Source organism: Ammospiza caudacuta, chromosome 1 (genome assembly GCF_027887145.1).
Source record: "Ammospiza caudacuta isolate bAmmCau1 chromosome 1, bAmmCau1.pri, whole genome shotgun sequence".
Classification (NCBI taxonomy): Eukaryota; Metazoa; Chordata; class Aves; order Passeriformes; family Passerellidae; genus Ammospiza; species Ammospiza caudacuta.
The window spans coordinates 96,423,739-96,450,124 of NC_080593.1; the positions used below are offsets into that span (position 1 = coordinate 96,423,739).

Genomic DNA, 26,386 nt, shown 5'->3' on the forward strand with positions numbered 1-26,386 from the left:
TAATTTCATTCTTCAAGTTGCGTCTTATATTTGTTTTATATTTACTTTAATGAAAATTAAAAAATAAGATCTTTTTATTTCTTAGAATTCCAGTATAACTTCCCTAGATTATAGACTGAGAGATCTAGACTTAAAAAAATATAATAGGAAAGCAATTAGAGTATAGGACAATCTCCACATAAAAATATCCTGAATTATTCCTAGGCACTATATATCTTTATTTTTAATTCCTCCTGTAAGATTATTATCTATCTTTTTGTCTGTTTGAGAAGTTTCCTTGATGACCTTGATATCCCATTTTTTGGTGCGTTTGTATGAATTTTAATATATTGCTATTCCAATACTAGCATTTCCTTTTATTATTTACATTTGCCACAGACTATTATGCATATATATCTTCTAGCACAATTAAATATTTTTGCCTTTCTAGATGGCTGTCATGTCTTAAGGGCTTTCTTCTGCTTCTGCACTTAAATATTTCAGCCTTGCTTTAAAAGTTTTATGTTAGGATAGCCTATTTTTAGCTCCAAATAGGCAATAATGTGGCTCGTTCTTCATGAAGGATATTTTATCTCTTAATATAATGAAATAGTATCTTGGAGTAAGATTACCTTCTTTTCATCGGTGAACATGACATCCTTGCAGAGGCACCAGTCTTTATGGATACCAGCAGTGATCCAGCATGGGCAATGCAAGGAATTTGCAAAGCAGATGCTCATCCAAGGGTGTATTAAGGCTTCAACAAAAATTCAGACCTGAAGAGGGTTTCTCTATCATCCACGGTGGCACAGCCCCCATGCAGGCCAGCCAGGTTCCCAACTTGGGGAACTGGAATGTCACAGAGAGGAACAACGGGAAAGGAGGTGCACACCAACACACAGATTAAATATTTAGATATGGACAAAGAGATTCATCTGCTCAGGAGCAATAGCTCACACCACAAAAAAAAAAAAAAAAAAAAAAAAAAAAAAAAAAAAAAAAAAATTAGTTGTCCTGTTACAAACTGGGATAGTTTTCAGAAAAGGAACAATGACTGCTAGGAGGGCCGTGGACAGAAGTGCACTGGAAAGAAAGCAGGATTGTGACTGCAAGGTTCTGGTGCTCCACACAATATGGAAACCCCTGTGCAATGGCCCTGCAGCTTATGGCACACAACAGGACACCTGTTATACCTCCACTGAGCAGAGGTATTAGGAGGTGTTCCACACTTTGGTCTAGGCAGTATTTTCTTTTTCCTGTAAAAGTATATTCCGAACATTTTTTTCTTTAGTGAGACTGATTGGCTTTCATTCTTATCTGAGAATACCTTTCACTTAAAGGATGTAACTAATATTAATAGTGGTGGGTTTTGAATATTAGATGATGTAATATTTGCATCAAAATATTTCAACACCTCCTTTCATGTCACTCAGCAGGAATATATGCTGATTGTTCAGGAAAAGCATCTAAGGAATTATGAAAGGAGTCCCTATGCTCTTCAACAGCAGCAGAAAAAGCAATATCCTAGGGAAAAAAAAAAGACAAAGTACTTTCATGAAGTCAATTTTTTTTTTCTACTTCACTTGTTACCTGGAAAGAACCAACTTTGATGTCATGACCACCCAGATAAATATCCTGGCTATGGAAGCTCTGCTAGGTATACAATGCCTTCTGAAAAATGACAGTTCTAAAAAAAAATTACTTGGTTTTTTTTTTTAAACACAGATTAATCCTTCCTGAAACACAATAATACATAATCTACATATGTTAAAAAGAACCTGGCTTTCTCCTTTACAAACAGAAAATCATTTATACTAGGTTTTTATTTCAAGCACACACTAAAATTATTATTCCTCACAAAAGAGGAAAGGGAGTGTCTGCCAATCAACATGACATGCTATTGAAAGACTGGTACTAATAGCTATGACAAGAGCAAACCTGTTTGAAGCAGAGCTGCTGCTGCTTTTTTCTTTTTTTAAAGCATACCAGCCACCAAAAATAATGCTTTATCTGACTAGAAACCCAAGCAATATTCCACTGCTGTAAAATCTTGCACCTGATTTGCCTATGTCTAGCAATGATAATTTTAATATTGCTTCAAATGACAGCATTTAAAATGTTTTATTTAAACAGTGATAAAGACTAAGAACATTAACTATTAAAAAAATATTAAATACTCATGCAAACAAAACTGTATATCTATTCTTTGGTGGTTTTACATCAGGTATGAATTGCAAGTTCGTATAAGTACTCAACTGACTTGTATTTCCATTGCTGCATTGATAAATAGCATTTACTGATTTTATATTTTTGTATTTTGATAAATTTAGATTAAATTTGGATTAAATTTGTATTTTGATAAAATTTGATAAATTTTAATAGAGAGTATTAGAGCAAACAGGCTTTTATTATTTAATTTTTCCTATTTTTTAACTCCATATTATCTACTAAAGAATCAAAAAGATGGAAAAGAAAGGAGTAGCAAAAAATATTTAGAAGAAGAAAAGCACTAGGATACTAATATAATTGCTATATTATCAGGTTCTGTGTGTCCAATTCACATTCTGAATAAGTCTGCAGTTTCCACTTGGTAATACAGTTATACCTTGATAAAATCACATAATAGATCACACCATAACTTTTAGCAATCAATTTTTTCTCTTAATAATTTGATAAATGTAGCTGTCAAGTGGGATAAAGATCACAATTTTATTTGGGATTAACTATTTGAACTTTCAGAATTCCATTCATGAATATTGCAACTGTTACAACTGATAGGATCACAATTTTGTCCCCTGTTGATGATGCAATCATGCTGCAGGTTGCTGGTACAGCCCTGTTTCTCAAAAGCCAAAGAAAGAAAGAGAAATGTGGGGAAGCACAGCCTTTTGAAAAGTACCCTCAAAGTTTGGAAAAACACTTTTCAAAGATATATAAAAGAACAGAAAATAACACAGTAAAGGAACTGCAAGGGAAAGAGCAGGATTTTATATGGATTCTTTAAACACATTAAACCAATAAAAAATGCATGTTACAAGATATTTTATCAGGGATTTATTGAATTACTAGAAACAAACAGATTAAGTGAGTTTATTTCCACTTCAGGCTCAAAGAGAGTAAGAATTTAGCACTGATGATGTGAATGTTGCCTCTCTGAGAAAGAACACTTTGGGGGACTCAGCTGTCTCCTCAGCTATTCCACTGCTATCACAACACACAAACAGATTCACAAACACAGCCCTTAACAGGAGGCTGTGGATTAGCACTATTTGAAGGTTTAAGAGCAAAAAGGACTATTAGATAATAGTCTGACTTCTGGTATATCAAAGCCCCTTTATGTTTTGCAGTGAACCCAGCAAGCTTGGGCCCTCCTAAAACCTATTTTCCAGAAAGACATCCAGTCTTCTCAAGGCTCAAAGGAAGAGAAGAAGAATAATTTCTTTTGCTAGTTGCTGCCAGAGCTCAATTGACCTCATATTTAAGTGTTTGCACCTTGTTTCTCATTTCAATTTGTCTGACTACGCTTTCAGTAACTGATTTTTCTTAGGCTTTTCTCAGCTAGACTAAGAGTAGCTCATGTCTGATATTTTCTCCCTGTGAAGCAACTCATACACTATAATCAAGTACCTATCTATCATTTGGTCATGAATTATGTAACTCTTCATGAACACTAAGCGTTCAATCACCACGTAGGCAGCCAACTGCCAAAACACAATCGTCACAATCTTTGTTCTGTGAATGCCCAACCCCAGAGGCACCTATAATTTTCACAGAGGCACAGGCACACAAAGCTGTACTTCCAAGCATTCCCCAAAACATGTCTGTGCAGAGCGGGGAAGCAGCTCACTCTTTTAGTTCTGTCATCATCCATAGGAGTAAGTGATCCTCCACTCCTACTCATGGGCTATGGGTGGTAGACTCTCACCACACACTGGAAAATTTGAGTGCTTTGCAAGCATAGTATCACTGTCACAGGAATAAAAAACACAAAAACCTTACCAAAGAGTACAATGAGTTGAGCTGGCTTCACTGATTTTTTTTTTTTTTAATGACTTCCAAGAAGACTGCTAATTCTAAATTAAACATCGCCAAATTTTCTGTTCAATGCCTTAAGCAGTTCCCTAATCACATAGTTGACCATTATGAAGCCATTTTACAGCAAGAGCTTTGTGACTTAAACTATTTGCATTGCACCTATTTTGCACATGAGAAAACTTGTACAAAAAGCAGGACCATTATATCTTTTGCTCAGTGAAAAAACAGGTTATTCTGATTTCTAGGGTTGCATTCATTCTTGGAAATCATCTCCACTTTTACAGTGCAGCATGGAAATAACAATATGGAAAAAACACTCAGTATCACTGCATAACTTTCAACATCATCACAAAACCAATAATGAGCAAACTGCTTCCCTTCTCTCTAAAGAGTTTTTTGCTTATGACCAGTTTAGTATCCACAGAAGGCTACTATGGCACACCACAGATGCCATGAACTCTGCAGTTATTGGAATAATGGAGATGTTCAGGCATAGATATTACACTGTTTGGACATAAATAATGCATTATAATAGTATTACAATGTTTATAAGACAAGAGCTCCTAAATGATGAACATTTAGTTCAAACTGAAATTATCTCTACCAAGTGATATTCCTCCAAAGCAGACGAAGCACTGAGAAAGAAAACTGAAATACTGATCCCTTGCAAGATCTACCACAGGTATGGGCCCTTCTCCTGTCCCACTTGACAAAGTATTCAGGTTTAGCTCAACTCAGTATTGCAACGTAGCATCAGTGAGAATAAAATACATTCAAGAATTTTGGAAATGCAACACACACAAGAATCAAAATATTTCTTCGGCTTGCTTTGAGACTCACAATTCAGACAAGCCCACAGTAAGAAACAAATTTTTTTAAATAAAACTATCTCATTTTTAGAAAAACCACTAAATAATAGTCACACCCATGATATGACAATTTACTCATCTATTTCATTCATTTTCCATTTGTAATGACACACATTCAGATTTGCACATGGACAACAAGAATGTACATGAACAGTTTCTTCTAGAACCAAATTTCTATCACTTAAACATTACCTGCAGGATTCCTTGCTCATAAGCCCATTTCTGTTCTTAGAACAGCTGTAAGATCTATCAGTATCTTAACAGGGGTTTTAAAAAGAAAATAAATTCATATTGTGGATAATGGCCAATAGTCTCTGGATTCATGGCTTTTTTTCCAACAAAATTTGAATTTTAACACAGACCTTGAGAAAATGGGTCAGAGAATATAGAGAAATAGGCACCAAATTCCTGCAGAACAACACACAGACATTTTTAAAAAAACAGATTTGATGCTTCATGTAAAATTAAGGTTAAATGCATAAACTGGTATTTGAAATGTATGTCAAATTCAATTCACAATTTAATGTGCACTGCATATATCTTTGTTGGCTTGTGTGCATTAAAAGCCTGTTGCTCAAATGTAATAAATTTTAAAAGTTAAAGACAAAAGTATAATCCAGTCTGTTATTGTTTTCAAATATCCAAAATTTATAAGGAATATAGTTGTATTGTTAAATAACGCCCCCTATGACAGAGAGAAACTATAGCAAAAAGAAGAAAGAAGATCTGAAGACCTGGTTTGCTGGCATTTCTATATATCAATTTAGAACAGAAGTGCTATCACCTTGCAACTACAGTATCATCCTCACAAATGTAAAAGACAACTTCTTTTGCCTTCCATCTTCCACAGCCTCTCCCTCTGAAATGCAGCTTCCTCAATCTCCTTACTAACACTGACCCTATAAAGCAGTACAGTAGCTGCCAAAGAAAGCTAACGAGAAACTAATATTAGATCATTATATTGTTGTAGCAGGGCAGCTCACCCCCACCAGAGCTTATCTGTTGTTTGTTAACCAGTCAGATAAACAAGACAAGCTCTCTTACAGTGAGTTATTTTGGCACCATAGGGTTGACACCTCCCAACTGCCAATAAACATCTTACTAATGGAAGTGAGATCTGGAAAGATAAGCCAGATTTTTGACAGACAGATATCCACTTTTAAAACTGTAAGAGCCATACCAAACTCCCACAAAGCAGAGATTTTCTATACATTTCCCTGAAAATCTGTGGAGTTTCTCCCATGAGGAGGAACACCTGCTTTGCAGTTACTCCCCAGGGATTAAGTGAAGGAATGTGCACATTACCATGGTTTAAGTGATAAGTTAGATTTGACTCCTAATCAATACTATTTCTTTTCCAATCTCTAATATAGGTACCTTGATATTGTGCATTTTTATGTTATGCTGTAATCTAATAGCAGTTCTTTTTCGTTTTATACTCTGTAGTAAGTGGTTCTGATTAAGATCTTTCATCTGCTATCTCTTGTCTGTTTAATAAATAATTCATTTTATAAACAGATCTGACTTGCCATCATTAGAACTTGCAGGCCAGGGAGATTCCTTGAACTTAAACTGTTGCCAAAATCTGAGGCTAAAGCTTGTCTGAAGCTTCCACTCTTCCCGCAACAATTATAAAGAACATTAAATCTAAATTAGAAATCCAACTGTCAATCTTAATTTCACAGACAAGAAACAGACTTGGCTTTTACTCCCAGTCACATCCCAAAGGTACCCCACAGCTACACTCTCGATGAGGTGTGGTGAAGGAATTTCTGCCTGTCCTTCAAAGTGGCTGGAGTTGGTGTCTGTCTCTTTGCCAGTGAAGATACTTATTCTATCTGCTCAAAGAAGCAAAAGGCCAGCTTTCCTCTTACAAAGCAATATTAGAACATAAAAGACAGACAAATATGTTTAAGTTAAAAAAAAAAATCAATCTTGGATGACACTTTCATACTCCTATCATCCTAAGGGGTTCTAAGTTGTGTTGTAGATTCTCTGTGGGTGCAGCCAATGACCAATAAGTCATCAGTAACTGTGAACCAGACACAGAACAAATCTTATTTTTATAAGGGATGTTAGCCAGGGCACAGGAGTTGTCCTTCATTCCTCTAAAAACCTTCTCTAAAACCTTTAACTCTCAGATGTCCAGCAGTCAGAAATGGATTGAAAAGAAGAAAATAAACTTCCCTTAATTTAACTGTGGTATCAATACACAATTATCACCCAGGTTTCTCTTTAATAGTGTTTCTTTTTGAAAGGAAAATACAGTATCATCCTTTCTGTAATGGAATTACACAAACAATGTTTCAAGACTTTTGTTGCATACCAGTCCTAGGCGAGCCTGACAATCTGTTCTTGCTAGTCCTAATATATTTGCACAGTACCCGGTTTAGTGCAAGAGGATTTCTACAGTATAAGAGTGAATGTATAGAAAAGAAATATCATTAGGATACAACACACTGATGACTGTTTTCCTGTGTTACCAAGACAGGCAAGCTGAACAGTTTTAACCACAGCATGCTGCAATGAACAATTGATTTATCCAGATACAGTCTTGAACTAATAATGGCAAAATGTACATAAAATGTTTGTAATTTTGGAATGTTACTGACTCTATCACTGTTACAGCTCTCTGTTATATCTATCAGCCTATTGAAAGCATTTGATTTTTTCATATTAAGTGGGATTATTGTAATAAAGATCCAACAATGTCTGGATTTAAGCTCTGAGTTGAATATTCATTTGCTTTAGTGAGAACTATGGTGAAATGTGATCAGTTTTCTGACCTATTTTGAAATTGGTATTCTGCCAACTGGCATTTTGTTTGCACATCCAGATATTATCCACCATATGCTGACATGACATGATGATTGGTTCCAAAATGAAGTGGAATACTTGGCAAATAGAAATATATGGTACAAATAATACACTGCCTCTAGTCAGGAAAGCAAGCAGTCATTTTGAGAAGACTGAGAGGTTTTAAAATAACTACAGTGTACGTACAGCACAAAGCTGCATGAAAACTCTCCAGGTTGTGTTTTTTTACAGATATAAGGGTATCGAAAACTAGGATATTAATTCCTGACACAAGATTCACATCTGACACAGGAGTACTAATAGTAATAATTCAATGGAAGATTAATTTGCATCTCAGGGAGACTCTGGCCCACATAGCTTCTTCCTCCTCTGGATTCCCCAACTCTTTCTTCTCACCATCTGTTCTTTTTTCCCACAGCTCTGACTTGTCTTTCCACTCAGTGATGTCTAAGTTATCTGCCTCTCCTGCATTAAGATCACATTTCATTCAAGCTCCACACTAATTTTGTTATTTCTCCTAACCTCCTACCACTGAACTCTTTATTTTTTTCTCTTAACTTGATGCTTCCATTAATCTTCTGCCTTCCAATCTGAACTGTAGAATCTATTAAAAAATAACCCAAAAGCAAATAAAAAGTAAAAAAATTTGTTCCTAAACAGAAGACACCCCATCTTTTTTCTTTTAATTCCTGTTTCCAAAGCAATGTTTTTCTTTTACATTCCTCCAGTGACTTCCATGTGTGTGCTCTCTAACACAAAGCCTGAAAAGATACATCTAAGTTGTTGGTTGAGCTCTGTTGTTCTATCTTTTAATGAAAAACAGTCTACATTTTGTAATGAAATCTAAGAATTTTTAAAGCAGTGCATTAATTTGCCACTGTATTTCCTATGGAATTTTGTTTTTCTGTTTTTGGGGGAATAGCATAGGCAGAGGACTTAATAAAAATGTTAAAAAACATTTCTCCCTAAAAGTTCAGTTAAATTTCAAAATGAGGCGTCTAAATAGCACGCACTTCTGATGTTTATTGAACTGCAAGATTTGTTTGTATAACATGAATAGATTTCAGTGCTTAATGCATAATCTTTAACCCTGGAAAACTTGAAGAGGATGAAGCCTATTTTGAAACCATGCTCTTCTTCAGAATAAATGATAATAACTTCTTGTTTTGTTATTACTATCATTTAAGCATGTGCATTTTGAAAAGAATTTGTAAGCAAAGGGAGCAAGGACCTTACCAGCATGCAAGTATGCCAGATCAGGATTTTCAATGTCTGGGTGCAGTTCTTTCAAGTGGTTCCGAAACTCCACAGGGATATTTGTTCCATACTCACACCTAGGACAGTTATACATTTTTACTCCTTCATGCTTTCCCGTATGCAAGATGTGTTTACGGATATTTTCTGCACAGTTAGACCTAAACAGCAAGGAAAAAAAAAGAAAAAAAAATTATTTTCTACCAGTGGTTCAAATGAAACCTAGTGTTATATAACCGAAAATCAGTAGTCATCACTCATTTTTCATTATCTGTAGATTTTTTGCATCCTCTTAGGTTTTGCACAAATGTTGTCCCTTGCATGATGGCTCCCAAAGCTGTTTCAGGTTAACAGAACATTACATCTGAACCAGAATGATTGATTTGTCACATTTACAGAATTTCTATTTTTCTCATGGTAATCAGTGATTGACGGAAAATAAGCAGAAGAATTAACAGAAATTAATTAAAGAAAAATCTTTACTTCGCAAAATTGAAATACACAAATGCCTATAATATTCCCAGTGGAGCTCACATGAACCTTTCCTACACAGTTCCTAAATTCAACAGGAGTTTTTGTGAATGATTTTTGAAGTATGTTCCACCAACTTTCATCTCACTGTGTGAACTGTTCCTAGGAAAGAGAATTGAGTTGCTCAAGTTTACATAGTTTTGAAAATACACACGGATTCTGGTTTACTTCTTAAAAACAGCTTTTGTGAAAGTAGTGGAGTTTTCATGCATAAAAGTCAAATTACATATACAATTAGTTTAACACATTTCAAAGCAATATTTATAATCATATTTCTGAAAAAAAATTAATATTTCCTTTATTCACAGAGAGATCCATATGGCAATAATTTTTAATTTCTAGTCTTTCAAATATTCCAGTCTCATTACAAAATTATTTTGCATTAGAATTTCCTACTTATTCAAACTTAGTGATTAATCCTACATGAAATACACTGCTGCACCATTTATTTCAATCAGAAATAGTCAGTATATTTATTTTTTACTCAAAAGAACAGAACTGTTCATGTGTACCATTGCTTTGGAGTTTTGTTTATTGTTTAGACTTTCTTACTAGCATATACTATTATTATTGCCAAACTAAGAACAGTAATTCAGCCTAACTGAAAAAAAGTACAAACAGTCATGTAAACTACATAAATGCATAATACTTCACAAATACTCAAGTAAGGCTACTGTAGCATTTTGGGCAACTGATTATATACCCATCATGGGGTAGAAATTCTACAGTATGATAAAAATGATAGATGATAGAAATGACATCATGATTCTACATCATGACAGAAATTCTACAGTAACAAGCACCTAAAAAAAAGACCTCCAAAATAAACTGGAAGTAGCAGCTTGAAGTTCTGCTGGAATGCTTGTCTCTCCCTCGGAAATGGACATGGTAAAGTTGGTATCTGCCTTACGGTGCTGCCAAAGCTCACCCTCTGTCATGTCCATCTGCTATATACTGGTATCATGATCAGATGCCTGAGAATGTCAGAGAAGACACTTATCACTGAAAAATATACAAAATATTGGCCCTCAGCATCTTTCAGAATTCAGCCCTAAAAAAGTTACAGTGTCCATAAATGTTGTTAAAATGAAATACGTATTTTACAAAATGAAAAAAGGTAGTGTATACTGCAATGAAAGCAGGAGACAACCTGGTAACCTTCTATCATGGGTTATACTTTAAAAGGCAGTAGATTAAAGCAGAGCATACAAATCTGAAATAAAATATCTGTGTTCTTTTAGCTCAGCTCTCATACTATGCTAAGGAAATATATAAAACTTTTTACTTTGAAATATTTCTGTGAAATATATAAAGGATCTGTGGAGAGCTATGTAAGAGTTGTGAAGAAAACCCAGGCTGTTCAAGCAATAAAAGGCCAGTTCCATCTCCTTTGATTTGGAAATTGCTCCGGCCACTTTAAACAGAGCACTCCTGAAGCCTCATTTATTCAGTCATCAGTAAAAATCTGTCACTAAACACAGCAACATACAGATATAAAAAAATTAACCCATATTTTTCCATGTGACAAGGCCAGGAAGGCTTAATCAGAAATGAGGAATGTGAGATCACAAGGCATTACAAATGGTCCCTCGTATTAGGTTGCAAAGCAGCAATTGCCATCATAAGGTAAACCATGATGGCAACAACTGGCAAATCCAAGCACTTCTGAATCCAAGTGATACCTTTAAATATGACAGGACAAAAGTGTACTGCATATAAAATTTTTTTAATTATTCAGGGTGCTTTGAATGTGTGTTTTATTAGGAGTCTTTTCTTATGTACTGTACAAGCATGTTATCATATGTCTGACACAAAAAACCCCCACGAACACAAAGTGTGTGTAGTTACATCACTTTATATTATATGAGTAAACTCAGAGGTCTGTGATTTTAAACAGCACTGGATTTCTATCAAAGCTATCTCATGACATGAATATAACTAAAACATTATAATGTTGCAAAGGTGATGATAATTAAGGTTTTGACAGGCCTTGTATGATAAGATTCACTTCCAGGTGTTTATAAACATCAAAATACAGATTTCCTTTGTTCTGAAATTTGGAAAACAGAGTCCGGTGCAATAAAAATTGTTTGAGGAAAGTCCTTCTGGTTTTTGAGTTCCAGTCTGAATTATGGCCACAAACAAATAAATGCAGGTTTTAGGAGACTAGCCTGTGTTTCGGTAAAGCTACCTTAAAGTAGAGGTTTCTAAGTTAAATTACTATTACCATTGCTTCATGTAAGCATGCTTTCATCCTTATGATCCATTTTCAAAATCAAATCTATATATTTCTGTCAATTTGTCCATGCTCTTAAGTAACAGGAAGAGAACTCTTAAAAGAGACTTAATCTTTCTAAAGCTACAGTCAGTGAGTTTACATTTAATTCTGATGTAGAGAAATACAATAAGAAGTCTTCTTTTTATTTCATGTCTTGCAGTAAGTCTTCTTATTAGATGTTAAAAAAGGTTTGAGACTTGATGCAAACCCCACAAAAACTGTATTAAAGGGAAGAGGGAGCCTGTATGGATTTTTCAGTGTCTTGTCAGTGCTATACACAGTGAAAGAGGAGATGGAACATGTTGCTAAGGTATGTTGCAGATGAACAGGAAATACGAGAGGCTTTCCATGCATACTTCCAATGCAACAAACCCGTATGAGCTCCTCCATGAAAGACTGATATATTGGGAAGGGCATAGGCCTACTTTCCACATCCAGGAGAGCTCCCACATTTCCGTAAAGGATAACACTTTGAAATAAGGGAGACAGATGGTAAGATTCTCCTGAGAAATGTAGCTACTGCTTGCTTAGGATGAACAGAAAACCTCTTCTGGAAAAAGACAAAAAAGGGCATTTGTCTCTAACATCCATCACACAGTGATGCGTTCCTATTGCTGTTCTAGCTGCACATTCCATGCTGCCATTACAAGTCCCTTCCTACCAACCAGCTACCTTTTCTGTTGTCAAGAAATTAAATGTTGCTGCATATTCCAGAAATAAACCTGCTGCATAAACCAGAAATCACTTGTCAAATTTAAAATGGCACTTCAGTCACAGAATCACAGCATGCTTAACATTCAAAGGGACTTCTCAAGATTGTCTGGTCCATCCCTGCTGCTCAGGAAGGATGACCCTTGGCCAGGTGCCCAGGAACATTTCTGAATGTCTCCAAAGACATCTCCCACCCTACCTGGGTGCCTCTGTGAACAGCCAAGTTCAGCAGTTAACTGCAGACCTGTGGCTGCTGCCCTTGTCTTTCACGTAGTGTTTTGGATAAAAATCATGAAATAAGAGAAATTCACAAAATATCTGTCACTAAATTTGTCCATGCAGAATAGGAATGTTTCTATATTTTTAAGGGTTTTCTACATGACAATATATTAGCATTTTATTAAACAGCTAAATGAAATATTGCAGGAAGTAATAAATTTTTTCCTATTTACTAACAAGAAACTGAAATTAGAACACTCTTCCATTATGTAGTGCCTGACATTTTCAGAAAGATACTTACTGCAAGACATGGAAATGGAAGGTTTCAGAGGTGCATATGAGGCAAAATGTTAATTATCTAGTCTACTAATTTTTTAAAATTTTAGCACCTTCTTGGACTCTTATTTGCACAAAATAAACCTTCAAAAGGCCTTCTCCAGAACATTAGGTATAAACTTCCTTTCTGCAGAGAAATGCACGTAACATAAAGGACTTAGGGCAGCTCCATTGGCATCACTATTTACAACATAAAAACAAACACAGTGATACAACCAACTGATTGAAAAGATTTCTATTTTTCCCCTGTTTGTCAGTATGTATCAAGTTCACTCTCATATAGACAGCATTCTGAAGGGCTTCTGCATCCTTTATACCCTGCTATGCAACCTGCAAGTACAGAGAAATTGCAGCATTTTGATTGAAAAATAGCAAAGTATCCAGATACTTTCTGGACATTTTCATCATAAAAGCAATTATGATGAAAGCAAGCTTCTCAATGAAGAAACATGCACTATTGTAGATTCTTAACCTCAGTTATTCACTAAACGTTTGCAAGTATTTCTTTCACAGAAAATACCATCTAACTTGGAAAACTGTCTTGAAATCAAAATTGCAATAATGTAATTACGCTAGAAAAAGAGAGCCATAGATTTTTAGAAACACAAAGTTATATTTAGTTTGACCTCACTGATAGCACAGTTCATAAACATCTGCCCAGTGATTCTTTTCTCAAATCACAACCCTTGTGATATTGGAACATGGTTTCTCATGGAGAGAAACAGGGAGTCTTTTGAAACTATAGGCAAATTACTCTTCAGTTGATGACTCTCCCTTTTACAAAGAGTCTCATTTCTTATGCCCCTGCATTCAGCTAACAGTGCTACATGTCCAACACACCTTGCTTGGCTCTAGGATTTCCTAATACCTGGGTCTCCATGGAAGAGCTACAGAGACTGAGCTCCTCTCAACTCACTCTGAGGAATCATCAGGTTCTCCTACATTCTTTTCAGTTGCTTTAAACTTTGAATATGTTCACATTTCACAGCAGTGCTGCATACATGGAAGCCATGACTTTCCCCATGCTCAGCATTCTCCAGTTGCAGCCAGTTCTGGGAATTCTGGGATACTTCTTGCAGCACCAAGAGCTCCTGCACACTCAGTTAAATGTGGTGACCTTTCAGGTTGTTTTCAGCATTACTGCTTTCCAAAATGCAAGCCTTCAAGCCTCCCTTTGTTTCTTGTTGTCATTAAACTGTATGGAAACCAGCATTCAGTAGGGTGGTGGTAAACAACCTAATGGGCAATATTTTCTTGCAGGAAAGAAAAAAATGTACCTCAATCTGTGGTAATTACATTATATAATCAAAACCTCCACAAAGACAGTCACTCTGCCCACTTATTCAGCAAAAACCCAAACCAACCAACCAACCAATCAACCAAAAATCCTTCCCTGCTTATTCAAGATTTAGCTACATTTCAGGTTTTAAAATAAAATAAACTGATTGCCAGGTAGTGCAAACTAGCTACATAATAATACATAATCTGCACATACCACTGGCAATCCAGACTGCAAGTTTAAAAGCTAAACTTACCTCTTCAGTGCTACAAGTCAATACAATATTGCACAAGAAATAATAAAAAACCAGCAAAATATCATAGCCAAAAATGTGGTAACATGTTGAAACTAACATTATAAAACTGCAATAACTATTAGATATTAACACACACATTTATGTATATATGTACAAGAAATGCAATACATTTTCTCATCCTCCTCACTACTAACATGTACCTGGGTTTCTTTTTCCTTGCTCTTTGCCTTTAAAAGCAAAATTTCTACCTTTTATTTAGGTTTTAAGTGAGTGGAGAAACAATCACATGGATATAAGTGTTACCTTTTATTCAGGTTTTAAGTGAGTGCAGATACAATCGCATGGATATGCTCTGCAACCAACTTCAATTCTCAAGTGACTTACAATACTATTGCTGGAATTAGCAGCACACAGCTCCTTCTGTGGGAGCTCAGGAGGGCAATTCCAATGTCCCAGTGCCAGCTCAGCTCTGCCTGTGTCACTGCTGCCAAGAACCTCCCTGTGCTGCTCCTAAAGACCTCTGGTGGGCAGAGGCAGCGAGCTGCTGGGGACAAGCAATGCCTTTGCCACCATTTACCCACAGATTTTCAACTCTACCCAGAAAAGGTGACTGAAATACACACCCACAGTGCCATAAAAACACATGCCCAACAACATGGTGGTCTCATGTATTGCCATGTTTTCATGTACTGCCATGTATTGCCACTCAGAAAATATGAAGCAGCCAATAAAAGAGAGTACACTACATTTACATCCTTTAATGAGATTTTATAATACAGTCAGTTTCACAAAGAAAATAATAAAAATGTATTTGGGATTTATTCTGATAGTATTATACCAACACCCAGGGATAATAATCATAATGTTTTCTGCTTTTCTACATTTTTAGCTTTGCATTTTTTTCTGTAATGATCTATTTGTTATGACATACAGTATGTGTGACAGATGTCCAATGCTGGCTGCTAAAAAGTAGCTGAGCCCTGTAGGGAAGCAGCAAAAACTTGTGCGTCAGCACAGAAAATGATGGAAGATTGATAATTACTGCTTGTATCTGAGCTCCATTCAGCAGACTAGCATGTCCAAATTGTAATTTGGACACGGATCCACCATTCTATTTACAATGTATTGGAATGAAAATTCCCAGTTTCAAGTAATTGATCATTACGATAGCCAAAGTAAGTGCTTTTAAAGGCAAATTCAGGGTAATTGGGAATTCTGAAGGGAAATAAGAAGAGATGTACTCTAGTCTTGTTTACCTCTGAGGAATCTGTAAAGTCATTTACAACTCTGCACAGTGAACAAAAACCAAAATGTAGGCCCAGTGTTGGCATCTAGATCTACTAATGAATTTTCAGAGTATTTCTGTAAAAAACTGGCAAACAACAGATTTCACAATTTAAAGAAAACTTGATTTCTTCCAGGAGAAAGCCCATCTGTGACTCCAAGGAAATAAGGCATCCTGCCTTAAATGCTTCCATTAATTCTATTTTCCAGAAGAAAAAAGAGAAAGAAATAAAGAAGATGCTTTTTAGATAGAAACCTGTTCAAACTGCTAGACTTGGAAGGAATGGGTGGAAAGGGTACAGAAAGTGGTGGAAGTGTGCCTCAGTTCTGCATGTGTGCTGTGGTCCTCACTGTCCCCATAGGTGCTGTGCAGAGCTGAGCTGCTCAGCTTGTGAGTCTGCCCAGCAGCTCTTCTGAGAGAGGCTCAGTGTCTCCTTTTAACAACTAGAGAAGAAAAAAAAAGGCAAAACAAAGAAAGGGGAAAAAAAGGAACCAAACCACAAACAAAACAACAACAACCAAACGATTTTTCATGGGACTGATCTGCTCCTGAAAACTCTCTGTAATGTTTTCTAGAACTCCTGGCTTCCACTTTGCTGCAGGCAGAGTGGTCTCTGTGCTGGTCCAGCTCAAGGGCCTGTGTGCTGCAGCATGAGGGATGCAGGGGTCTGCTGAGCACACTGCACTGCTGCACTGTGTCAGCCAAGGTTTAAGTGGCAGAAATAGCAGGTGGAGTTCATCTATTTCACAGTAACTGAGAATAATCACTCCATTGTTCCTGGGCTTCCTCCCTCCCCCTTTCCTTTCTTCCTAGAGCAGATGGCATAAAAGAGAGGTTGGTCTGAGAAACAGCATCTCTGCAGTGGTGTGAGGATGGAGACTGGGCTTTAGGTATCACAGGCCCTGATTTAACAAGGTACTTACGCATTTTTGTGGCTTAAGTACAAGCAGCCCCCGTTGACTTCAAAAGAATGACTCACAAGGTTAAATTTATGTACATGATCAAATACCTTGCTGAAATGAGGCCATGGAAAACATCCATTTTTTAAAAAAGCTGGGATGAATTTAATTGAAGACACGCATTTCCTATCAACATCAATTTTTTCCCTATTGTACTTCTTTTAATGACCACATAAAGTAACCGAACAATTCTGTGGAGTCTGTTTGTATATCCTCAGGAACACATAAAGTATTTTCACAGATATAGAAGTGCAGATGGAGCCTAGGAAAGGGTGTGCAATCTAGCGGCTGCACAAGATGAAACTGGACTCCTAATGTTGCTGGAGTCAGAAATGATAGCAACAGACCCCAAAGGCTGCCTGTCAATCTCAGATGCAGATGGTACTTCGTCCAACTGGCCTTCGTGTCAGTTCCTTCAGCCATTTTAGTGACAACACGGTTCCCTAGAGGACAGATCCTGTTGCTTTGCAGCCTGGATTCATACCCAGGGCACTGTGGTCTGTACGATCTCTGCTCAAAGTAGGTTTTTTTAATGCTAATACAGTGCCTCTTCTTGCCCTATCCCAGCCCCAACCCCCCATGCAAAAGGAGATGGTCATTTTCTTCCTCATTTCAAATGTTCCAATTTATCAAAGGAATCAGCAATAATTGTCTGAAAGATTCACTTTTGTTATGCATGCCAAAACTATATATAAAATCCCTGCTAATAAAATTTGCAGACAACACGGTAATTGGCAGCATGATTAATAAGGATGACACTGCCATCATACAGAGCACGCGCAGAAGCCAGGCGTGTTCAATCACAACATGTACACACACAATTACATGTTAGCTCTCCCACCTTTGCACAGTGCATGCAAGTAACTTGGACAATGCTGTGAAAAGCTGTGACACTGAAAATTATTTACGGATTAGTGGACCATCAGTTTAACGTGAATTTCCAGTGTGATGCTATAAGCAGAAAAGGCCCCATGCTATATTTAGTGTATAAGCAAGGAAGTAACAAGCAATGTTTTCTTTGTGACACTGGAGAAACTAATTCTAGAATATCTACTTCCTGCCTATATTTAAAAAAGGGAATAAACAGCCACAAAGTGATTATAAATAGAAATAGAAGTTAAGTGGGGTAAAAAACCTCTAAAACACTTAATAAAACCCTCTTCTGTTTTGCTTATTACACTTGAGCTTGGCCCGTGAGATTTAACATGGAATAAAGGTGTGATTTAGGGACAACCTAACCTGGAGAAAATCTATACAAAACCAAATGCAATGACTACAAGTTACAGTCAAATTCAACTGAGAAACAAAGCACAATTTCTTCAGCAATTATGCTTTCATAGAAGAGAAACTGTGATTCTACAACTTTGGTTCTACGACTTTGCCTGTTTTCAGATCAAATCTGAATATGTTTCTAGATCATAAAATCCAGTCAGAAGTAGGAGGTTCAGTACAGAGCAAACTGGGAAAAAAACACCTATGCAGTTTGTTTTCTGTAGAAGGTCAGACTGGCTGAGCTTAAGGCTTTTTCTGGGCTCAAAGTCTCCAAGAAGTTCAGTTCAAGTCTGAAAAATGTCATTGTGAGGTCAGCCATTTATTGTGCTTCCATGATGTCATGGAAATTTGTTCAGTCTGCAAATTAAAATATATTCTTCCTGGCTGTCAATACTGCAAAGCCATCTTAGATTCTGAAAGTCAAATTTGGGTGTTTAATTGGAGGAGTGATTGATTATCTAATCTAAAATGTGTGTTGAAAGCATATATCAGAGAAATATCATTCTCTTCAGATTATGTCCTCATAATGCCATTTTCTGCACAAATGTAAGTAAATGCAGCATTTGGCTCTGTACTTTGAGCTTACTTCACAGACATCATTCACTCCAGGAGAACTGGTTTTAAGAGTAAGAAGCAAGCAAAACGTGATTTTTGTTCCTACAAGAGTACATTTGCCTATAAGGATGCCCTGCAGCTCAGTGAGAAACTGCAGTTCAGTTTTCATGTAGCAGGACTTTCACTGGAGACCTACACATCAAAATTAATGTGCTGTGTACTTAACCAAAAGATACTGAAATCTAATGAAAGCACCGAACTATGTATTTGACTCACCTAACATACCTATATATAAAGTAAAATGTAGAAGGTAGCTTCTACTGCACTTCTACTTCAGACTATTCAAAGTTGCAGATAAACTGTCTTGTAAAAGTATTAGATTAAAATTGTACCACCCAGAATAGACAGTTTTTCACTGTGCTTTCAACAATTCACAATTATGTCTAACACACATAACATGATTTTAACTAGATGAGAAATCAGGGCAACACTCTAGATCTATTGATTGAGAAGAATAGCAACTGCCTGAATGGTGTTACTTCAAAAACCTGACCCAAGATGAAAAAAATTTAAACACCAGGGCAAAAGCCTTCTGGATACCAATTAAATCCTGTCATATTGAGAAATTTTATAGACCAATACCAAACAAATTATCCTATGATCACGTATGCAAAGGTTCTGTCTTAAAGAAAAAGCCCACCACGCTATAAAATTAACCCCATCATGTTACATGAAAATAAATTTCTTTCATTATCATAGATAATGTTATGGACTTGTCTTTTTTCCCACAGATGGTTAACATGAAAAGAGGGAAGAATGGCAAAATATGAAACTTTCTCTTTAGCTTCACCTTTCACACTCTGGTATCACACAACAGCAGAAACTAATGAACTTGCTCATCTTCGAAAGCCCTTTTGCACGCTTCTTCCTTCACCCTTAACTCTGATCCTTGCAGGTCTTCCCTTATGTGTGTGCCAATTTCACTGGTATAATATGAGCACTTTTATTAGTTGTGTTCTGATGATTTCTACAGAGAGATACTTAAAGCTTATACAAGTCAAAAACTATTTTATCACTTCTGAAGAAAACTAATAGTGCAGAGCCACTGAATGATAAGAGAGACCACTGAATTTATTTAATAATGCATGTCCATTTCACAAAAATGGCCTGTGTAATCCTTTTAAAAATAATAACCTGTTCATTTCAGACCTTGCACAATGCTTCCCTTTGTCCCTTGTAAGTCTCTCAAATGTCTTATTTTAAAGGAATATATAGTACTCCCGGAAGACATTTTCCCATTTCTATTCTCTTCAACTCCTGTGAGCCCTTGTTCTGTGTGATAAGGCAATCTCCTTCGGGATCTGAGCTGTGTAGTTTCGCACCACGAGTGACAAGGACTCAACTTGAATAACTGCTGTGCGCAGGTTGTAATTATGTCAGCTGGAGTGTTGAACAAGGGGACTGATTAATGTGAGCCCCAGCCCAGGCACAGTCCCTATCAAAACCTTCGTGCAGGCCAGCAGTGGGGATGGGTTAAAGCAGAAAGACAAAACATGCTGTATCGTCCATGATAGATGAATTGCTCCAACAGTCTTCAGGCAGATGTTCCAGGACAGTATAATATACAATTACTCTGCCTTATCACCTTCCCAGGGACAATAAAGCTTCCTCCTTCTATAGCTCATGTGAGTGAAGGCAAAATTAGTTTTACTTTTACAACACTGACTCACTTATCATGTTGCCTTGATTGTGCTTTTACAGCTAAAGAAAACATATATTGCACTCCTTAACTAAAAACAAACAAGCAAACAAACAAACAGAATGCACCAAAAAGACTCTGCACTCCTCATCTTTTATATAAAACTAAACTATTCCTTTGAATCTATATTGCATCATATCATAGTAATGCAGTCCTTAAAGGTCTAATTCAGAATGGGATTCTAGGGAACATTACTAACTTTCGAACAACTGGACTTAGTCACAAGCTTAATGTTATATGTACATATATGAAAGCACCTTAGTCATTTAAGTCAGAAGGCACAGATAATAAAAAATACACAGGTTTGGTGCAAAAAATGCATATGTGAATAACATGCCCTTAGTGACTATTTCAACTAAGCACTCACCCTAAAAATGCTAAAGCACTCTTGTAAAACAATACTTTGAGAAGTCATTAATCCATATGTATCCCTAAAGGCCACAAGAGTTTACAACTATTACAAACAATCCATGTATTTTCCAAAAGTAAATATAAATTAAGTAAGTAATAGAAATTTAGAAAAAAAAAATCTATCTATTTCTATTTGTTTCCTTTTTGTTATCAGATGCATACAGTTTGGGTTTTTTTGCTGCAGATATGGAAGTGGTCTCTGTTTCAGGGCTATTTCCATGAATTTACAGAAGACCAGCTTACTAACATGAGGTGAATAGTAAGAGAAGAATATAGCTCATAATATCCTGAAATCCTTCCTTTCTAAGTATTGGATGAGTATAGATAAAGAAACTGTGCTTTAAAGAAGAGAGTCTAAATAGTTCCACTTGCATTCCAAGATGCATTTCTTTCAGTACTACCCTTTCTTCAGCTATATAACAATGACATGGTCTCCAAAAACAAAACAAAAAAATGCACCCAGAAATGCATCTAGAGAGACACGTATTTGAAGGCCAGTTTTAAAATCAAAGCCAAGGTTGATTCTAATGGCACTTAAGATTGCATACATATTTGAAAAATTCTGTTTATATGCATTCAATTTTCATGAAAGATATTGGACTACTAGTCAATAAGGGAGAGATAAGATTTTCTAAGGAGACTATAGGAATTAGGCACTGATACTGCACTTCAACTTGAAGGCAGATTCTCAGCTGTTACACCTTCTCTGAGGTTTTCCTCATTAAACAGTATCACAGTCCTGGCAACAATAAGGTTTCACCACAATAGTAAAGGCTTTCCTGTATTCCTCTGGTGAAATGCAATCCTATGTTTATGAATTAAGAAGTAGCTCCAAGAAAGCTGGTACATTGTCACTGCACAGCATGTTGACATGAGAGGGCAGCACAACATGGTAATGATACACCAATTCCTGTACAGAAAAACAACAAAGAAAATGGTCTTGGCCTCAAAAAAAAATATAATCTAAGTATTGAGAAGGATATGATAATCAGACAGTAGGCAAAAAGAGTAGTGATAGGTTTGGGAGACAGGGTATCAGTAACACAGGGTAGAAAGCTTTTTGTGTAGTTGCACAGGTGGACATGGCAGTATGAGGTGGCAACCTAGTCTGTCCTCCATAACCATTCAAATCAACAATGCAATTAGTGGACATAATAAAGAACTGATGTAAGTCTCAATATTTGCATAAATTAGGTTTCTAAAGAAAGATATAGGTCACCAATAGGCAACATCAGACATTCTAATCTGATTTGGAAAAGGAAACAATGTTGCCCCTAACTTTATAGCAATGATGCAACCATTCTAGGAGTAAAACTTCCAAGTTTAGGGCTGCCCTTATCTTGAGGAAGGCTGAGTTCTGTCCTCTGTCCCAGGAAAGTATATTAGCTGGCACAAAACATCATGCATCAACCCTTTGTTTTGAAACTTTGCCATTAGACAGCAAGGAACTGCCAGGAACCAAAAGCAGATATAATCCCTGCTTTCAGAAACACTCTTCTGTTTTCAGTTATGTTCTCCATATAATTTTCTTAGAAAATCCAAACAACAGGCTTCTAAACACTTTGTCCTGCGCCCTTTCAGCTGAGAGTCCTAAACAATAACTTGCATGAGGCTGCAGACAAAAGTTCATTATGGACTAAATGAATCCTGAGTTGTCTAATATTCACGCCTCTAACACATTCCCAAAAATACAGGAAGTGGGGCTTTCTTGCCTAAAAAATGTACCAAAAGTCTTGAGGCAGACATAGCCATTTCCCCAGGACAAAGACTTGTGAGCATGCCTCTGTGATTTCACTCAGTGGTGCAAGAACTTGCAAACTCAAGTAGAGAGAGAAGTGAAAAACAGAAACTCCCAAAGGAGTACATGCTTCTGGATTTAGATGTCTTTTGGCAAGATTTAGGAGATTAGGATCGTCTTTGAAAATCAAGTGAAAAGGAGAAATAATTGGGTCTCAATCCCACTACTTACTTGCCTAGTTGAACTTTTTTATTGTTCAGGATACAAAGTCTTGTGGAAGGTGCTGCCAGCTCCCTGGCTTTCCATTTCTCTCCTTCCTAAGAAACAGGTACCTTCATGACAGGTGAGAATTGTCACTTCACTGAGGACATGGGAGGAAGGTGAATAACATCAGTGGAGCCAGATTTTATCCACTGGCTTTGTTTTTGTTTTATATTATCGACCCTGTGACAGTACTCACTTTCCAGCCAGTGAGAGCTGACTCCCAACTGAGCTATGGAACAGAGATGCTTAGATGGAGAGGGGCTTAGTTATAATCCTTTCTGTTACAGTACTCCTGCCATGCTACTGGTGAACTGAAACTAAAAATGGGCACTTCAGAGCAGGAAAAGAAAATAAAGATTCTCCTGATGTTATGTTGTAGACTTCTAAAAGACATCCAAACAAAAGAGGAAGCCAGGAACAGATGCAGCTGGAAAAGAACTCAGCAAACAAATATTTGCCTTTTAGAATAAAGTTCTGCAATGCAGGGTACCAACAGAGCTACCATCACCCAATACTGCATTCTCATCTCTCACCTCCTGCACCACCACCAGGAAACACAAAGCTATTCCCAAAAGCTGCACTCGCTGGCCTTCTTTGCCTGACTTGATGTCCCTGCATTTATTTAAAACAGACTGGATAGCAGACACCTGCTTTGCCCTCACAAGGGTTCACACTTAGGACTTTCCTCTCTGGTCTGACACAAGTGAACAAATCCAATACAAATTCCTTTATCTTTGAAACATTTCTTCTACTTGAAAGTTTTACTGCTCTCCAAAATGACTATATTTCAGCATGCAAAAATCAATCAGCTAAATACCATATGACTGTGCTATAATTTATTAGTGCTGATCAAAATCTTAAAGACTAGTAATTAAAATTCAAATTAAAATGTGATGAAAGTCACATTTAGTCACGTAAATGAAGAGGCTGAATTTCAAATAGGAACAGAGCCACTGGACGCCATGAGATGAGAATTTGTGGATGCTCAGTATCACTAACAGCATGTAAAAAGAACTTACCATTTCTTCAAACTTTGCTTCTTTTTCCTGAAGTAAATACATCTATATAGATCTATGAATATGTCAGTCTATCAGTGAATGAATTATAGAAAAAGTGCCAAAAAAAGCACTTGTGGAACAATCTCTCCACAGTGGGAAGCTTCTTCTTATTCAGTAAGAAATGTCACTGGTCTGAATCGCCTGGGTATAAATCTTTTTCAAATGATTCTTTTTTCTAAAGAAAAGCACAGATTTTGGGGGTCTCCTCCTTATCCTTTGAAAAATACCTTTTTAATTTTACCTTTAAAAAGGACCTATCCTGACAACTCGCAACTAACAATTTGGGACTCAATACTTTGACATATGAGCATTATACCAACTGAAGCATGATTTCTATGCTTTCATGCCCTGTTCACTAAATCTCCCAATGCACCAATGCAGCAAACAACGGCTCCTCAGCATGTTCCTTCAGGATATCCCCATCCAAGAAAACCCAGTTGTTCTGGGTGGTGAGGCTGGATTGTAAAACAGAAGAATGCATGACAGCTGAATTTTGCCCGACTGGTCCTCTGTGATTTCTTTTCACTCCTCTTCTCATCCACTTCTTTCAGGAAACCTGAACTTAATTTATCTCAGCAGCTACTACAGGGTGTCAGTTTTCACTGAAACTGGACAACAGCTTAAAAAGTTATTAAAGAAATGGGTGAAAGATGGATGGATGGATGGGCTGGCACAAGTCTCACAAAAAGTTTGGGACAGAAGACTAAAAGACAATCCTTGTCAACTGATTAAAAAAAAATCTGCTTTTCTAAACTAAAGATACATCTTTTTTCCCAAAACCAAAACAAATTACTAATGACTTTTTATATGTTAAAATGCCCATATAAGAGATCTCCAAAATTTGCTAATAGACATGGTTCTCTGTACTTTAAAAAGAGCTTGTTAACAAAAATGTCTGAAACACTGTATTTTTCTAATGAAACATCATCAGAACTTAAGAATTTATTTTAGTAGTTAAAATACTTTCTACAACTTCAAAATGGTTCTATGTATTGTTTGCCCTGTAGATTGTGCATGCAAAATTTCAACAGAAATGTTTTGAAGAAGCTCACACAGTTCCACATGGGATTTGCAGCAGAATAAATGACGTCCCATGCTACAGTTGTTAGAGAGAATCCATAATCATCTTGAATGGGGATTGAAGAAGCATGCATGGAAGTTACAAACATGAAACAATAAATACTATATTTTAAGGGTTATTAGCAATATCATAATGAACCATGGGATGATGTTCAGTTTATATCAGTAGAATCACCAGCTGTGTTTACAGGATTATAACACAAATAATTTTAGAGTATTATGAAATGAAGAGTTTGTATGTTTTAAATGATAACATCACTAAATACATTAAAAAAAAGATAGCAATGCTGAAGAACACCAGAAGAAGTATCACTTTATTGCATTATCTAAAAATGTGGATATATGGGTATGGACCTATATTCTAAGAATCACAGTGAGCTGAGAGGTTTGATTAGGTGGAACAAAAAAGAAACCTAGGAAAAATCCCTGTGCACTAATAGAAAGAAGTGGGAAAACATCAAGGGATGTCTCCACTCCAATCCCCTGACCCATGGGGGTGGGAGAAAGGAGAACATTGCTGCATTAGCTTGTTCCATTGCATTAGGCATGCTAAGCCTCAGCATATCTAACTTGCTGAGGAGATGATGAGGTGTGCTGTAACAACCTCATCTTTTCTCTGAAGACACAAAGTAAGAACTAGCTTTGACTCAATGCATCCAAGAATGCAGAGCAACCTTTTGTTCATATACATTTTCTTCCCTTAATCCTTTTCCATTATTCAAACAGTACATTTTAAAACACATTAAAAAAAAAAAAAAAGATAACACCAGAACATCACTCCATCACTTCCAGTAATAAAACAGAGTGCTTTATGTGCTGTTTATTCCCTAAGAAGTCTCAGCTACATCTACAGCTATTATTCAGACCTAAACAGGCCTAGCAGAACCACAAAGATCATCCCAAACAGGGACAAAATAGCTGTAATAAGCAACTTAATAAGTTACAACAGGACAACAGGCTCCTCTCCAGATTGTCCTTTTGTAAGCAAAGCCTCAAGGGAAATAGGGATCCCTGATCCATGACTTATGAGAATAGAGTACCATACAACAGAGACTGCAAAATGGTTTTAGGGATGGGGAGCCTGTCTTCCTCATGCCACATTTTCCTATGGAGCATGCACCACCTTCTCCCAGCTGCTCAGGAAGGAGAAAAGGCAACAATGCAAACCTTGAGACAAGCTCTCCCCTGGCCAACTCTAAGCAGCAACTTTGAAGCCCCAGGTTCAAAGCAACATTGTTGGCATTCTGAGCTCCCAAATCCCTAACGCCTCTCTCTCCAAAACAGAAAGCTGAGGCTCTCAGAGATGAGCGTTCAGCCCATAGGTGCTCTCCACAACACTGGGAAGAGGGCGCCAGGAGCACCAGACTCTCAAACCCCAGGTGCTGCTGCTGCTCCAGAGCCTCATTCCCACCACATCACATTGTGGTGCCGGGCAGACACC

General features: G+C 36.8%; 1 protein-coding gene across 1 annotated transcript in view; it reads right to left on the reverse strand.

The window, feature by feature from the left end:
• The window catches only part of ZNF407 (zinc finger protein 407), a 335,549-nt gene that overhangs the window by 89,847 nt on the left and 219,316 nt on the right, over positions 1–26,386 (reverse strand). Inside the window, exon 8 of the mRNA XM_058805216.1 lies at positions 8,937–9,115. Within this exon, the coding sequence (XP_058661199.1) occupies positions 8,937–9,115 (179 nt within the window). The remainder of the gene's footprint in view (positions 1–8,936; positions 9,116–26,386) is intronic.